General features: G+C 45.8%; 1 protein-coding gene across 1 annotated transcript; it reads left to right on the forward strand.

Moving 5' to 3' along the window:
• The first annotated feature begins 1,074 nt into the window (after window positions 1–1,074).
• LOC124239756 (cytochrome P450 1B1) lies at window positions 1,075–10,537 on the forward strand. The gene is made up of 3 exons (XM_046662014.1): window positions 1,075–2,541; window positions 2,927–3,970; window positions 6,772–10,537. Exons 2-3 carry the CDS (start codon window positions 2,928–2,930, stop codon window positions 7,358–7,360), a joined length of 1,632 nt encoding a protein of 543 aa, XP_046517970.1. The 5' UTR covers window positions 1,075–2,541; window position 2,927; the 3' UTR covers window positions 7,361–10,537.
• The last annotated feature ends 6,089 nt before the right edge of the window (window positions 10,538–16,626 follow it).

Raw genomic sequence — 16,626 nt, forward strand, 5'->3', positions numbered from 1 at the left:
AAAACTAACTTCATCCTGGATCTGAGTACTCCATCACAGTTTGTGAAATCATTTCCAGAGAACCTCTCAAAAGCTACTGAATGGAGACTTGTACAACAACACATTTTTTTTATCAGGTCAGATATTTCATTGTTGGTTTCCATCCCTCAGGAAGTCAGACTCTTTTCAGACGCCCCTTTATTTTTCTTTAAAATCAAACCGGTTATTCCAAGGTCAGCTATGAGGCACAGTCCACAGGCCCTCCTTCATTCAAAACCAATTTAATTGCAAAAGGTGGGCATGCTATTTATTCTTTGCGATCCTCAGAATCCTTAATTCTATAAACAAAAACTATTTTAAAAAATTCTTCCATTTTTAAAAAAAGGCAAGCAGGAAAGAAGGCATTTGTGCCTATTATCTGGGGATTTCTTTTTGCGTAAATTTGTAGGATAGATCTGGAGTGGGACTTCGTGGGTTCAAATCCTAGCTTTACTTCTCGATGGCTGGTAAGAGGGAAGATGGGGAGGGTAGAAAACTACCCCGCTTTGTCCATGCAAGCATCTCAATCATTTCCTTGAAAGAAGAATCATTTAAGATTCTATTGTATGATTGTAATTGTATTATAGTGTGTGTGATCCTGGGTAAGTCACATAACCTCTCTGAACCCGTTTCTTCATCTATAAACAGGGAAAAAACAGAGATTCACAGGGCGGGTAAAGCTCAAAGCACAGGGTTGTCACATGGTAAACGTGCAACTTTTATATTTACCCTTGATGACCCCGGAGGAGGCCCGGAGGTACAATTCCCACCTGCTTAACTACCATACAGCTCACCCTTCCCCTGGGCTTGCCCTTTCACCAGTCTTGCGGAGAAGGCTTTTTCTCTCCAGGCTCTTGAAAATACCCTGTACCAGCCAGTAGGGAAGGGCGAAGCCAGCCGGGGAGACTACTGTTGGCCCGGCCCGGGCGCCTTCGGCTCCCCCTTGGAAGGAAGCGTCCCCATCTCGAGCGCCTTCGGTGGCGGCCCGGGCGGCGGCCTCGCTGGCCCTGGGGGCGCGGCCGTGCGTGCGCCGCGGAGGGTGGTGGCGGCCCGCACCCAGCCCTTGGCCGCCGCCCCCGCCGCCGCCTCGGCGTGTCAGGTGCCGTGAGAAGCGCCAAGGGATATGACTGGAGCCGACTTTCCAGAAGCCGCGCACGCAAGGCACAGCTCCGCACGCAAGGGGGAGGCGACAAGAGGAAACTTTTCAACCCGACAAAGTTCGCCGGCGCGCGGAGATTTGCCTCCTCCTCCTCCTCCCCGCCTCCTTCCCCCCAGGATGCTTCAGGGCGCGCTCCCTCCCCTCCGCTCCCCAGTGTTCGCCCCAGCTCGGCTCAGGGCCTCGCGCCAAGGGCCTCGGACTCGGCCAGCGCGGCCCGGCGCCCTCCAGTGGGCGGTGTCACCTGGAGGAGTTTCTACGCGGGAAACCTCGGGGCCAGCTGCGCCCCGCCAGTGAGGGCCTTTGTGTGCCAAGGACGGTCGGGGCCCCGGGGCGGGGGAGCGGCGGCTCTCAGGGATTCTTGATCTTGCTCCGCGAGGTGGCAGAACTTGGCTCGCCAAAGGGCGTCATCTGAGTGGCCGATTTGTTTGCACGAACGTTAAGATAAAATAATAAAATAAAGTACAATAGGGAGGCTGTAAGGCAAATCGCCAGGGCAAAGCGAACTTCTCTGGTTTCCAAACTGACAGGTTTCCTTTCCTGGCTCGGGCGCACAAGGATCGCGAGCGGTTTTCTCTTGGGGAACGAAGCTAGAGGCACCGAGACGGAAGGGAGGCTCGGGGAACGGGGCGCGCTCCCACGGAGGGCGCCGCGGGATGGGCAGGTTCAGTCCCGAGCGCGCTTCTGGGGAAACGGCGCGGCCTCGATTGGAGGTGACTATGATAAAGAACGGTTTTTGGGCAAACGAAAAGCTCACGCTGCCGCGTCTGGTAAAGCCGCCAGCTCCTTGGCCGAGGCCCTCTGGGCACGCCAGGGCCGCCTCGCGTGACAACCCGGGCGCCGCAAGCCGGGTGGGGGTCCGAGCGGCGTGGACTGTCGCCGCGCCCCGCCCCCCACTAGCCCCGCCCTGCCAGGTCCCGCTGCCTCCTCCCTCTACACAGACCTTAAAAACGGGATGGCGCGTTTTGACTCTCTGGAGTGACTGTCCAAACCGGCCACGCCTCTGCGATGCCAGCTGTCAGAGCCACACGGGGGGCGTGAGAGCTGGAAACTGACTCCACTCATCGACCCCCCAATCTCAATCCCCACGCTGTGAGAAAAGCCCGACTTTGCCGAGGCCCCAGGTGTAGCGGGGCTAGCCAAAGGAGGCACCTTTCTCCGTCCCCATTCCATTCCAGCGCCCCTGGCTCTGACGACGCCTAGAGACTCCAGAGTGGGTGCTAAAGCTCCCAGCGCTTGCAGCAGGTGTCCAGGGCCGGCCTCCGACTGCCTGGAGACACACAGGTTGAGGTCTTGCCCTCCACAAAGCCCCAGCCCCTTCTTGGAGCCCGCCGTCCCGCGCCGCTGGAAACCGCGCCTCCTCGCAGGTCAGTCTGTCCGCGGAGCCACCTCTTGTGATAGGTTCTCAAAGATCGGGGGTGGAATGTGGTGCAGGGGCAGAGGTGATAAGCACTTAGAGAGAACTGAGCGCCACCGCTTCTCTGCCCACCGTGTTGTCCCCGAATTGCAGGAACCGTTACGCGACTGGTGGGGACGGGGAGGCTGGGTCCCTTCCTTTTTCCTTTGGGGAGTGGGTTTGGGATGGAAAAGGGTGTGTTCAGCTGCTTCTCCAGTGAGCCAGCCCTGACCTGACTTACGCACTACCTTCTCCGTACCCCAAAGCTCATGGTAGTCCGAGGCTGGGGTAAGGGCGTGGAGCCTGGTCCTTTCTCTGCACACCTGAGTGTCACTCCTTCGCCCCTCTCTCTCCAGCATGGCCACTAGCCTCAGCCTGGACGATCCTCTACTGCCGATCTCGCTGTCCACCCAGCAGACCACGCTCCTGCTGTTCCTCTCGGCGCTAGCCGCCGTGCACGTGGGCCAGTGGCTGCTGAGGCAGCGGCGGCGACAGCCAGGGTGCGCGCCCCCCGGCCCCTTTGCGTGGCCGCTGATCGGAAATGCGGCGGCTATGGGCCCTGCGCCGCACCTCGCATTCGCGCGCCTGGCGCGACGCTACGGCGACGTCTTCCAGATCCGCCTGGGCAGCTGCCCAGTGGTGGTGCTGAACGGCGAGCGCGCCATCCGCCAGGCCCTGGTGCAGCAGGGCGCTGCCTTCGCCGACCGGCCGCCCTTCGCCTCTTTCCGCGTGGTGTCCGGCGGCCACAGCCTGGCTTTCAGCCAGTACTCTGAGCACTGGAAGGTGCATCGGCGCGCAGCGCACAGCACGATGCGAGCCTTCTCCACGCGCCAGCCGCGCAGCCGCCGCGTCCTCGAGGGCCACGTGCTAGGCGAGGCGCGCGAGTTGGTGGCGCTGCTGGTGCGCGGCAGCGCCGGCGGCGCCTTCCTCGACCCGGTGCCGCTGACCGTGGTGGCCGTGGCCAACGTTATGAGCGCCGTGTGCTTCGGCTGCCGCTACAACCACGACGACGCCGAGTTCCTCGAGCTGCTCAGCCACAACGAGAAGTTCGGGCGCACGGTGGGCGCGGGCAGCCTCGTGGACGTGCTGCCCTGGCTGCAGCTCTTCCCAAACCCGGTGCGCACTGCCTTCCGCGAATTCGAGCAGCTCAACCGCAACTTCAGCAACTTCGTCCTCAACAAGTTCCTGAGCCACCGTGAAAGCCTTCGGCCGGGGGCCGCCCCCCGAGACATGATGGACGCCTTCATCCTCTCCGCTGGAAAGGAGGCGGCTGAGGGCTCGGGCGACGGCGGCGCGCGGCTGGACATGGAGTACGTACCCAGCACTGTCACCGACATCTTCGGCGCCAGCCAGGACACTCTCTCCACTGCGCTGCAGTGGCTGCTCATCCTTTTCACCAGGTAACGCTTCCAGGAGGCGGGGGTCGGGCCTTCCTTTCCTCTTCTGTGAAAGGCGGAGTGGGACTAGAATATGCTTAGGTCGCAACCAGCTACCTAAGGTTGGGTTTTGGGTTTCGCCCCAGGTCCCCACCTCTCAAATCTGAGATCGCGTCCCGAAAGCGCACCTCAGGAAGGCACTGTGCTCACGCACATCCACCCAGCGGTGCCCCTACCGGTCCGCATCTCTGATCTTGTCGCTGCCTCTCCGAGTGGGGACAAATTTCTGAGAAAGCTCTTGGAAAAACAAGATTTTTTAGGTGCCGGCACATTGGCCCTCATCTCTTCCTCCCTGGCACAGCCGAAGCAAAATTGGAAGGGTCCTGAAAGAAAGGGTAACGCAGTAAATATGTTAAAGAAACACAGCAGCCTAATCGGCTCGGCGCGCATGGGAGGCCGCCCAGCCCTGGCGCTAAAAGCCTGCGGTGCGCCCGGGCTTTGTTCCCTGGCAAAGGCAGCGCGCGGAGGCCGGCCCGGAGGCCAGAGGGTCTGGCCCAGCGGACAACTAAGCGGCGAGGAAGCTTTAGGAAAGCAGCCAGAAACCAGCGGGTTGTGCTAGATTTATGAAACGGCCGCACTAGGAGTCAGACAAGTGTTAGGGTAAAAAAGCAGGGAAGCAATCACTTTTACCGAGGGCAGAGCAGCATCTAGAAAGGCAAACAGGGTATCCGGGAGGCGCCGCGGACCTCTCTGGCCCCTGGGCCTGGCTCGGTTGGTTAGCTGGTCCCTAGTGCCCACCTTGATTAAGATCGCGGACCTCTGCGAAGCTCTGTGCAGGAATCAAGCAGGTTCCCGGTCTCGAGTGTTGCCAGATTTAGCAAGTAAAAAATAAATTTTATGCAGTACGTACTTATACTAAAAGGTTAGCCATTTTTCATCTGAAGTTTAGGTTTAACTGGGTGGCCTGTATTTTATCTGGCAACCATACGCCAGGGGCCAATGTCTTGCTCAAGGCAAATCCTGATTGCCTTGGGAGGCCAGAAATCCTGGTTGCGTCATTTCTTGGCGCACAAGTAAGGGGCACATGCTGAATTTAATGGCGCCCCAGAAATTGGAAGGCAAAGATAGCTTCTTTTCTTACTAGAATCCACTGCAATCTGTATTTCCTTAGATACTGCACAGCTACTTTCACAAATAAATTTTTTCGTATATTTAAAATCGCTTTTCCGTGTTAAGAGGATAGACACACGAATGAGGGAGGGGCAGATATGGAATAAAGAGACGTCAGTAATAGGGCAGGAAGACTTCCCAAAACGGAATCAATAGGTCCTTTGCATCCCCAGATAAGCATGTTATCTTTTGAAACAGGCTTTCGTTCTTTTTCATTAGAAACTGAATCGGGCAGTAAAAGAAAATAAAACAATTTTGGGATCACTTTCGACTCAACATGGCTGATAATTACGTTTTTCTTCTTTTTAGTGAAAAGACACCATGACGAGTTGGCAAATTATACTACCTATTTTTGTATACAAGTTTTATCGAAATAGAACCATGCCGGTTCATTGTCTGTGGCTGGTTTCATACCACAGCACAAGGCAGAGTTGAATAGTTGCGACAGAGAGGGTTGAGTTTGGTCTACAAAGCCTAAAATATTTACTATCTGGCCCTTTATGCAAAACTTTGCAGACCCCTGAGATACGGTGATAATGAAGCAATTTATAAATCACCCACACTTTCATCGCATACGTGCTTACATTTTTTTCAGAGTTGCAATAATTATTTACATTTTTTCCACTTCTGACATTTCCACTTATCATAATGGACATTTTCCCATTTTTAAACTTTGAGTGATTTTTGATAGCTACATATTTTGCCATAATAACATATTGCTATATATAATTATTTCTTGAGCTTTACGATTGCATTTTTTTAACATTTTCAGCTGTTGTTGTGGTTAGATATTTTTCTACCTGTTATTTCCTGAAAATACATTTCTAGGCATGGGTTTAAAAAGAGTGGGGAGAGGTTACCCTTAGGGATCTTGCTTCGTACTAAGGTTTTGTTTCCCAAAAGGATTGCACTACATAGTGTATATCACCAACACCAAATAAGTATTATAATTTGTGCCATAATCTCAGGAACATTGGGAATTTGCTTAAATTTAGAAGATATGTAGCTTTATCTATCAGGACCAATTATCTCTGTATAAAATGAGAACAGTATGTCTGCTGGAATCGTCTAGGGAGATGAGGGTGAAAAGGATCCACTTTCAGGGCTGCATTTTAACTTTTGCCGACCCAGGGTGCTTTTGCCTTGGTGGACTCTCTTGTTCCTTAAAATATTTTCAAATTTATATTTTATGACTACATTGGTATAAAGATAAATACATTAAAATTATATATTAAAACATTTCCTTGACCTAAAAGATCATTTTTTCCTTCTGATTTCAAAAGAAATGGAAATATTTTCATGGGCCCCTGAAAAGTGTTGTGGGTCCCAGGCACTGTGCCTGCTGTCCCTAACGGAGAAGTCGGCCTCGTTTATTATCGTGCTTTTCCAGACTGAAAATTTCGATTCTTTTTGACTTAGGAAAGAAAGCATTAGCCATGTGAGGCTTATTATGGGAAATTTAACTATTAATTCATCCATCCTGTAATTTAGTGAGAAACTGGGAAACTGCTCTGGATGGTTTTTTTGCCCTGATATGTTAATTCAGTCACTGATTCAGATAAAGAAAGTGGAATTAAATTGTAATGTGCTTTCTGGATGAAAGGAGAATTAGTTTTCCTCACTTATTTTCTCCCTCTGTATTAAAAATCAAACAGGTATCCTGAAGTGCAGGCTCGGGTCCAGGCAGAATTGGATCAGGTCGTGGGTAGGGACCGTCTCCCCTGCCTGGATGACCAGCCCAAGCTGCCCTATGTCATGGCCTTTCTCTACGAAGCCATGCGCTTCTCCAGCTTTGTGCCTGTCACCATTCCTCACGCCACCACTGCCAATGCCTCTGTCTTGGGCTACCACATTCCCAAGGACACGGTGGTTTTTGTTAATCAGTGGTCTGTGAATCATGACCCAGTGAAGTGGCCTAACCCCGAAGACTTCGATCCAGCCCGCTTCTTGGACAAGGACGGCTCCATCAACAGGGACCTGGCCAGCAGCGTGATGATTTTTTCAGTGGGCAAACGGCGGTGCATCGGGGAGGAGCTTTCCAAGATGCAGCTGTTTCTCTTCATCTCCATCCTGGCTCACGAGTGCAATATCAAGGCCAATCCAGACGAGCTCTCGAAAATGGATTTTCATTATGGCCTGACCATTAAACCCAAGTCATTTAAAATCAATGTCACCCTCAGGGAGTCCATGGAGCTCCTTGATAGTGCTGTCCAAAAGTTACAAGCCGAGGAAGACAGCCAGTGAGAAGCCAGAAGCAAGCTGAAATTTTAGAACTACTCAACTTTTGAGGGATGGGGAGTAAAATTTTCTAGCTCCTCTGTGCCACTTTCTCAGTTAGCCTCTAATGTAAGCATAAACCAACTGTAGACGACATGCCTATGCAGGGGCTCCGGGAGGATTTTTGGAGTCAAAGAGTAAAGCGCCCAAAGAATTTTTATACATATATGAAATGCTGGTAATAATAATTTCTTGAGGGAGCATTCTTTGGAATTAAAACACACATGTGCACATGCATAAAACTACCTAATGAAGAGGTATTTCAGGAATTGTGCTTTCGTGGGTGGGATCCCAGATTGATGTTCCGTGTGCTGAAATCTCCATAGAAAACTGTATTAAGCAAATGTTCCGAATATATTGTTGAATCTGAAAAGGCAGGTAATTTCAGTGTAAGACATATGATTGAGGGTGATAAGGGAAAAGGTGAAGACCAGAAATTCCCTTCTCACCTTTCCAGTAAAATCGCTTAGTTAGGCTCTAGTATCTGTGGGTGGATTTATCGTTTTGCCTGCTGATGTGCTTTCTCTCACATCTTTGGATGAGTTATAAAATCATTTGCTCAAATAGAAATTAATAGTAGTTAATGTAGTGATTATAGTGGGTTTCAGTGATTTATCAAGAATTTTAAAGTATAAGTTGTTAGATTATAAAAAATTCCAAGCTGAAGTCATATCTATCTTAGTTGCCAAAGTACAGAATTTCAGTTATGAGGGAAAAAAAAAGGATTTACCAGTCCAGCTGAGCTTTAAACGATGTGATTATAATGCACTGATTTCAGTAAGTCTCATAGGTTAAAATAAAAGTCAACAAATAGTATTCAATATGTATACACATATATTTACTCAGAAGCAATATGTATTAGCTACTTTATTGTTAAATAGTATTAATTATTTGGGTCAAGGAGAGGATGAATAATGTATGTCTTTCATAATGTCATAGCAAATCTAAAAGTACAACCAATTCAACCAGTTTTGGCTCAAATACATGAAACAAGCTTGATTAAATCAACTCCCTGTTTTTTGACATCATGGAAACCAAGTTGAAGCAGAGTCTCCTCTCTCGTCCAGAGCTTGAATGAGAACTGAAAAAAATCTCAAAATTGGATCTATGAGATATCTTCCTTATTACTTTACATTTGTTAAAATGATATTCATAATATAGAATCTCTTTTTGACATTGTTCTAGTTAATATATTAAAATTCCAAACTCTTGCCATGCTTAAATTTTAATTTTAAAGCCATTTTGATTATTGCGTTCTGACTGAAGTTAGAGGAAATCTGGCCGTTATCCTATGGAAGGCAGAGAAATTTAACCTGAGAGTGAAAAATGCAATTAATTATCTGGATGTTCTCTTTATTAGGCAACAAGGGGGGAAATTCCCATTATAACTGACCTAGTTTCTCTTTGAAGTGATTTTTTTAAAGTAGCATGAATGTCTGTGTTTTGGGAAGTCAGAGTTAGAAGACAGTCTTGGGCGGCTGTTTTGAAGATGGCATTGTGTTCCACTGGAGCTGATCAGACCCGTTGTGCTATTTGAGATGGCCAGCGGAGTGAGCAGTCACTTTGGTAACCTACAAACATAAAGCTTGAACAAAATGTATACATTCAGTTTATGTAAATCACCTGAAAACCTTTAAAAAAGCAATGGAAGATTACGAAAGAACAAAGTGAAGTTTAAAGTTTGTACTTTCATTGTGTGTAAACAACCCAAAGAAGCTGTACGGTGTCCTAAAAGCTGACTCCTTGTTACATTTTATGAAGCTTTTTGGGATCTTTTTATCAAAGTTACAAAGGAAGGAGTGTATGACGGTTGTGTGGGGGTGGTAACAGAAAAGAGTGAAAAAATGAAAAGGAAGAAAGATGGGTAAATATCTCCCCACTCATTCCAAATTAATTCATTTGAAGCACAAAATTTGAAGCATGAACAGTTAGAAAAATGATGTTTCATGTGACAATGTCAAATCCCAAATAGACTTTTTTTTAATCTACAACATAGAGATCTATTTTGTAATTTGGGACTTTTTATTAATAACATTTTGACGTAATTTTAGTTAATAAAATCTCATACCTGTACCTCCTGAAGATGAAAAACTGTTTGTGCCAGTATTTTTAAGGCACTAAAGTCGACTATAGAAATCACGCTTACCCAATACATTTAAATGTTTTTGGCACCTGTATTGCCCTGCCCCCAGCAGCGTGGAAACCATGACTTTGGGCTGCCGTAGCCCGCTTACTCTGCTTCAGAGCTGTGCAGCAGTAAAAGCAATCATGTCCCAATCTGGATGCCTCATTAAATCAACCAGGACCAGATGTGCTATAATCTGTGTCGGGCTGTGTAGGCTCAGTTCATCCGGCACTTTCAGCTGTGGGAGAAAGCTGTGCTCACAGAGGCGAGAGTAAGCTAGGCGCTTGGAGCTTACGTGGCTTATTTCATACGTTTATAACCTAATTAAAGGAAGGAAAGCAAAATCAAAGCAAACAAAAATAACCGAATTTGGGGGCTACAGTAATCAGATTACTGGCTTAATCAGAAAACCTCATTTTACTTCTACCAGAGAAAGAATGTATTTGAGGTTACCCTTAAAGTCAGAACATCTATTCTACGTTACTGCAATAGCTAAGGTATATTGTTTATGAAATGCTTCACTTACATATTAAAGCTTGACTTTGTAAGAAAATTGCTTTTTTCCAAAACAAAAAGATTTCTCAGGTTTGTTTTGTGGCTTATCAAAAAGCTTTCATGTCTCAGAACTTAGCCTTTACCTGTGAAATGTTATTACAGCCTTAATATTCTCATAATAGATCTATATTAGATCAAATAGTTGCATAGCACTATATATTAATTTGTATATTTTTAGCTATGACACAACTGTGTGATAAGAAGATACACTTTAGTAGATGTTTGTAATTCAAGGATAACTTCTTATTTAACCTTTTCTTATTTTTATATTTTATCATGCATGCTTTTAATATGTACAGAGCAACTATAATACATAGTTGTAACTGAAATAGATTTTGAGGACACAGCATTAATATGTAGCTTTTACTATTTGTTATACCAGATTAAAAACATTCTGTATCTCTAATCACCTATAATAAAAGGACACCATTACCAAAATAATAAAAATCACTTTCATAATCTTATTATGAAGTTTTACTTTTTGTTGTAGCAAATATAGTCTAATGCATCAGTTCATTTCAACTACTATTTATAAGTGCTTAAATTAAAATGTTGCATGGTAAACATTTTATTTGGGCATTGTACATTTTAGGATTTTAGGTAGCTTGCTTTATTGTTTTGTTTTTTCAATAACCTTTCAGTATCCAGTTTCCTACCAAATTTCTGATCTCTGTATTTTTGAATTTATAAGAACCAACATGGAAGTTAAATTTCAGTGGCAAACAATCTAACAAAGTGGGAATTGATTTGTAATTTTCTTTTAATTTGTAATTGTGAAAAATTGAATCGATCGAGACTTTAAGACTCTGAACTTATATTTCTGCTTCACCCAAAAAATGCAAGACATATTTTCTTCCCCTCAGCAACATACCAATCCTTTCCTTGAGTATTGCATTCATTCATTTTTTTCTTTTTTTGACATGAAAGCCTTTGTTTTTCATCTGGTGAATACACATTCATTCATTCATTTTTTAAAGGTACATGTGCCTTAATTAATAAGTGCAATTAATGTCCAATAAAATAGAATATATGAGAGTGTTCTGAAATATCCTATGTGGAAATATTTTTCTGCTGACCTTTTTACCTGGTAAAAGATGACTCCACAGGGCCCCTGCTGTTGCCTCTCCAGGCTTCCGCTGCCCCCGCCGTCCCCCCCAACCCACCCACAGACAGCAGGGCCATGCAGTGGCAAGGGCCCTTACTTCTTCCAGAACTCACATTACTGTGAAAACAAGAAAAGAAATCATGAAGGAAAATTGCACACAATGTTATTGATACTTTGGCTTAAGAACATCACTTTAGCAGCCGAAAGGTATGGCTCTGAACTGGTTTAAGAGAAGGGTGTTTTGCAAAGGTACTAACATAGGCTCTTGGAAATAGTCATGAAGGTTCAGGACAAATGAAGTAAATATTTTCACAGGAAAAAATATTTTAACAAAATCATAATTGGGGTCAGGTGTCTGCAAAAATGTCAAGCAGAGTTGGATCCTACCCAATCAATCCACTAAAATATAAGACTGGAGGGGCCAGCCTGGTGGTGCAGCGGTTAAGTACCCACGTTCCGCTTCGGTGGCCCAGGGTTGGCGGGTTTGGATCTCAGGTGCGGACATGGCACCGCATGGCAAGCCGTGGTGTGATAGGGGGCCCACATATAAAGTAGAGGAAGATGGGCCTGGATGTTAGCTCAGGGCCAGTTTTCCTCAGCAAAAAGAGAAAGATTAGCAGCAGATGTTAGCTCAAGGCTAATCTTCCTCAAAAAAAAAAAAAAGAATATAAGACTGGAGTGCAGGATGGCTAATGAATGCAACTTTGAACATAAGATGGGTGTGGTTGTTGCAAACTCATAGAGGTTGTTTCTGTAATCTCGAAGCCAGTCAATTTTTCTTCACAAGTGCTACAGAAGTTTTGGCTGTTAACTCTCCCTTATTTTGGCTCAGTGACTCACATACTCTATGCTCTCCAGTTTTGTTTTTTTTAATGTTTTTTGGAGAGAAAGATTGGCCCTGAGCTGACATCTGTTGCCAATCTTCCTTTTTTTTTTCTCCCCGAAGCCCCAATACATAGTCGTATGTCTAGTTGTTAGTCTTTCTAGTTCTTCTACATGGGATGCCACCACAGCATGGCTTGATGAGCAGTGTGTATATCTGCACCCGGGATCCAAACCCTCGAACCCTGGGCCACTGAAGTGGAGTGCTCAGACTTAACCACTTGGCCACTGGGTCCGCCTGCTCTCCAGTTCTGACCTATTAGCTATAATTCTCAGAGAAGAGAAAAGAAATTAATGTATTCGAATACATTCAGAAGCAATTATTTTAATGGGCAAGATTGGAGGAAAATAGTCCAGTTTAAACCACTATGGGCAAGCAATAGGTAAACAACAGTTTATGCTTGGAGCTCCTTTATTCACTTACCCACAGGTGTGTGGGCTTCATTAACGCTTCTCAACAGGTGTCAGGCATAAGGGGAAGAAATGGAACTAAAATATGCTCAGCACTTACCATGTTTGGATCACCATGCTAGGCACTTGAACGCATTATCTCCTAACAAAGCTATGAGGGGGGCAGTAATGTAACGTGCCAAAATTAAACATTTAAAAGTGGCAGTGTCTGGATTTTCCCTAGAGATGAACTGATTCCAAAGCCCGTTGTCTTCGTACTATAGCTTGTCACTCCGCCGACTGCCCGTGTTTGGGTATACAGTCTAGTCTGCGTGTTTTTCACTCTTTCTGATCCTTGGCGTTTCACAAGCAATATACTTCCTTTGTCTAGTGCACATTCCACGCTATGCTCAGGGAGTAACTGACATTGTGAAGTGCCAGTAAGGCTCACAACACTCCTCTCTTCTGAGAAAAGCATCCACAAGCCTTTCTTTACACACACACACACACACACACAGAAAATCATGCTTTGTCTTATAATCCTAACACTTTTGTCCTATCATCAGTTTGGGCCAGGGATCCTTGCCTGAGCCAACAGCGATCTAGAGGTTGGACCAGTTGCTTGTGAAGTTGCCTGATTCGAGAACTCTGTCTGATAGGGGTGCACCACTGTGGATATTGGCTCAAGTGACCGGTCAGAACGTTTCCCACTCTCAGAGACCTTGAGGAGGACAAACACTGAGTGTAGTGGCCAGAGAGAGAGCAGGGAAGCAAGCATGAGACAGGCATGTCGATGGGAGCCCGCCTCTGAAAAGAGCACCACTGGAGCTACTGGAACTGGTTTGGGAGCACTCAAGGTCCCGTTAGGTGACAGAGAGGCTAAATGAGTAAACTACATAAATAGTATGCTAAATAAACAACACAAGATTACAGCAAAAACCTGACAGCCCCTGGGATCCCTTCAGGCCAGGGCTAAGAGTCACTCCACAAGCCTACAAAATCTTCCGGCCTCTTTTTAAAATTTTTAATTCAGTTTTTACTCTATTCACTTACTTGTGTTTCTCTCCCTCTCAATTGTTTCTGGCCCTCTCAACGGTGTTTAATGTGTACTTTTTGTTAGTATGTGTTCCAGCAAAATTTGTATTATTGTTTTGTATACATGTGTTTTTCATTTGTGTAAATGCTGTGCATATTTCATCCCGTTGCTTAATCTTAGCACAATATTTTAAAGTCCCTGTCTAATCCCGTGGCTTCTAACTGGTGCCTAGTAGTCCATTGTATTCATCCACCACATTTTCTCCACTTAGTCTCTTGGGAATGGGCACCCAGATGGCCTCCAACTTCACGTGTCCCCAGAGAATGCTGCAAGCAACATCCTTGTCCATGTTCCCCTGTGGACCTAGGAAAAATCTGCAATACACACCATACCCATGATTAGAATTGTTAAATCAGCAAGTCTTTGTCCCTGTAATGTAAGTACTGTAGACGTGTTCTCCAGAATGCCAGACCAGCCCGTACTCCCAGAAGCCGTGCGTGAGGGTTCCCTATACCTACCTCCCCACCAGCACATGGCATGACCTCATATTTTTAAATGAAATATGCCTTCTTGGGAGGGTCAATGCATTAAATAGACGTTTGAACTAGGAAAAAAAAGAGACAACTGCACTCATTTTCGACACTTCCTGTAGTTGTATTTGTGCTGCTATCACACTCCTCTATTAGATGGTACATTCATTGGAGCAGGGACTGGGTCCCAATGACTTCGTTACTGAATGATGTTTTGCATACGTGAAGAGGTAAGAGTGAGCAAAGGAGACTCTGTTCAGCCTGCTTCTCAGCCATCATGATATCTTGCCTTTCCCCAATTCAGTTTTCAGTTAGTACCCTGAAGTCTGATTTCAGAGTCTTCTCCTTGCTGTAGTGTTGAGCTTATTTAAGGTTTCTTGGTTTCCTCTCACTTACTCTGAAGCAAGCAGAAATGCCAATTCTAGGGTCTCCATCCCTTGGTATCAGCAGTGGCTTTCAAACATTTTTTACCTAACCCACAACATGAAATACATTTTGCATTATGACTTAGTGTGTACCTATGTATGTGATTGTGTGTACTTATATACATGTGTACTTACATAAAAACTACTTACCATTGCTTTCTGTGATGAAGTCTAGTTTCAAATCTATGTCATTGTTTTTCATTAAAAAATGCACCACAGTGAGATACCACTACAAACCTACTCTAGTGGCTAAGTTTAAAAAAAACAGACCTGACAATACCAAGTGCTGGAAAGAACATGAAGCTACTGGAACTTTCAAATATTGCTGGCGGTAATGGGGGGGGAGTGCAAAATGGTACAGAGTGACCCAGCCATCCTGCTCCTAGATATTTATGCTAGAGAAATGAAAACTCATTCACATAAGAGCTTTACATGAATATTTATAAAAGCTCTATTCATAATCATCAAAACCTGGAAACAACGTAAGTGTCCTTCAGCGGTGATTGGCTAAACAAACCATGGTACATCCATACAGTGGAATGACACTCAGCAATAAAAGGAATGAACTATTGGTCCATGTAACAACTGGAATGAATCTCAAGGGAATAATGTTAGGTAAAAGAAGCCAGCCTCAACCAGTTATGTACTGTCTGAATCTAGCTACATGACAGTCTCAAAAAGACAGTGATGGAGAGCAGATCGTTGGTTGCCAAGGGTTAGGGGTGAAGGGATGCGCTACTCCAAAGCATGATGGAGTTTTTTGGGGTTTTCTGGTTGTGGCTATCATTACACGGATCTATAAATGTGTTAAAATTCGTCATAAAATAGATTGGAAAAATATTTTTAAAGAGGAATTGGTGCCAATGAGTTTAAATGAAACTGAATTGAGGTTGGCAGATGGCACGGCAGCTACTGGCAGATGTAGAAACACTGAACGAAGCAAGTCAAACCCAGATGTGTGAACCACTGTCGTGGCCTGTGTTGAGTCCTTGCAGCCTGAGGGAAAAGGCTGGTACCAGGTTCTCAGGGCAGAACAGGAAAGCAGAACACCAGCCTTTGGGATGGATGACAGCAGCTGAAGCTGTAGCTGGAACCTGCCACTCAGGGCAATTTTAATTCAATGCTATAAGTGTTAAGTGAGCACCTAGGAGGTGGCAGCCACTCTTCTAGGCCCTGGACATACATGTAACAATGAACAAGAAGCCCAGGCCCTGAGCTCTTGGACAATGTCTAGTTGGGTGGGGGTGGCAGGGGAGAGAAAATAAATAATATTTCAGTTAGTCATAAGTGCTGTAAAGACTAACACAGAGTGGTGGGGGTGAGGGTGGGGAGAGTCTCTTTAGAATGGATAGTCATGGAAGTCTTTCTGAAGGAGGTGACACAAAGGGGTGGAGCATTAAAGACAAGCATCCTGCCCCCCACACCATGGGAAGGAAATACCAGCAGTGCATGATCAGACAATAAGTTAATTAACTAAAAAAAAAAAAGCTGGTTGCAACTCATTAAATTGATTCTGTGGTGACAAATGGGTTGCAGTCCACAGTCTGAAATAATCTCAGCACATCCAATGGCAGATGTTGTAGGCAGGCCCTTAATCAGCCTGGGCTTCTGGTTTTGCCAAATGGCATCTCGACGGTCCAGACTGTTTCCTGCCCCTGACTGCACGCTCATTCCTGATCACGTTCTCCTGGAGCACTGAAACAACTCCTGAAGAATTAGCAAACAGCAGGCTCTCTACGTACATAAGTAGGTTGGAGCTAACATTCTTGACAATGGTGCTTTGAAAAACACAAGTTAACACGGCCTGCCAATTCTTTAAGTTTATGTGCACCGGAGGACTCCAGATTGATTCTTTGAAGCACTGAATGCATCTTCTTCTGGGAGGTTTCACAGACCCACCCTTGGTCCTTGAATGAAAGTTTTATTGTATCTGATTGAAAAGGATTTCCACCCTAATCTTAGTGGGGTTACTGAGCAGAGCAAGCAGCCTGGGGTTGCTGTTTCTGGGATCTCGCATCCTGGTGCTGTATTGCACATCCAGCAATGCTTGCCTTGCTTTATGGTTCACCACACAGCTCTGGCTATCGTCTCACCCAGGCTCACCAGGCTCAGGTCACACCCAGCTTTGAGAGCGCCACACAGTTCTACACCCACACTTAGAGAAAGCAGCTAATGTTCCCTCGGG

This window comes from Equus quagga, chromosome 5 (assembly GCF_021613505.1).
Source record: "Equus quagga isolate Etosha38 chromosome 5, UCLA_HA_Equagga_1.0, whole genome shotgun sequence".
NCBI classification, from domain to species: Eukaryota; Metazoa; Chordata; class Mammalia; order Perissodactyla; family Equidae; genus Equus; species Equus quagga.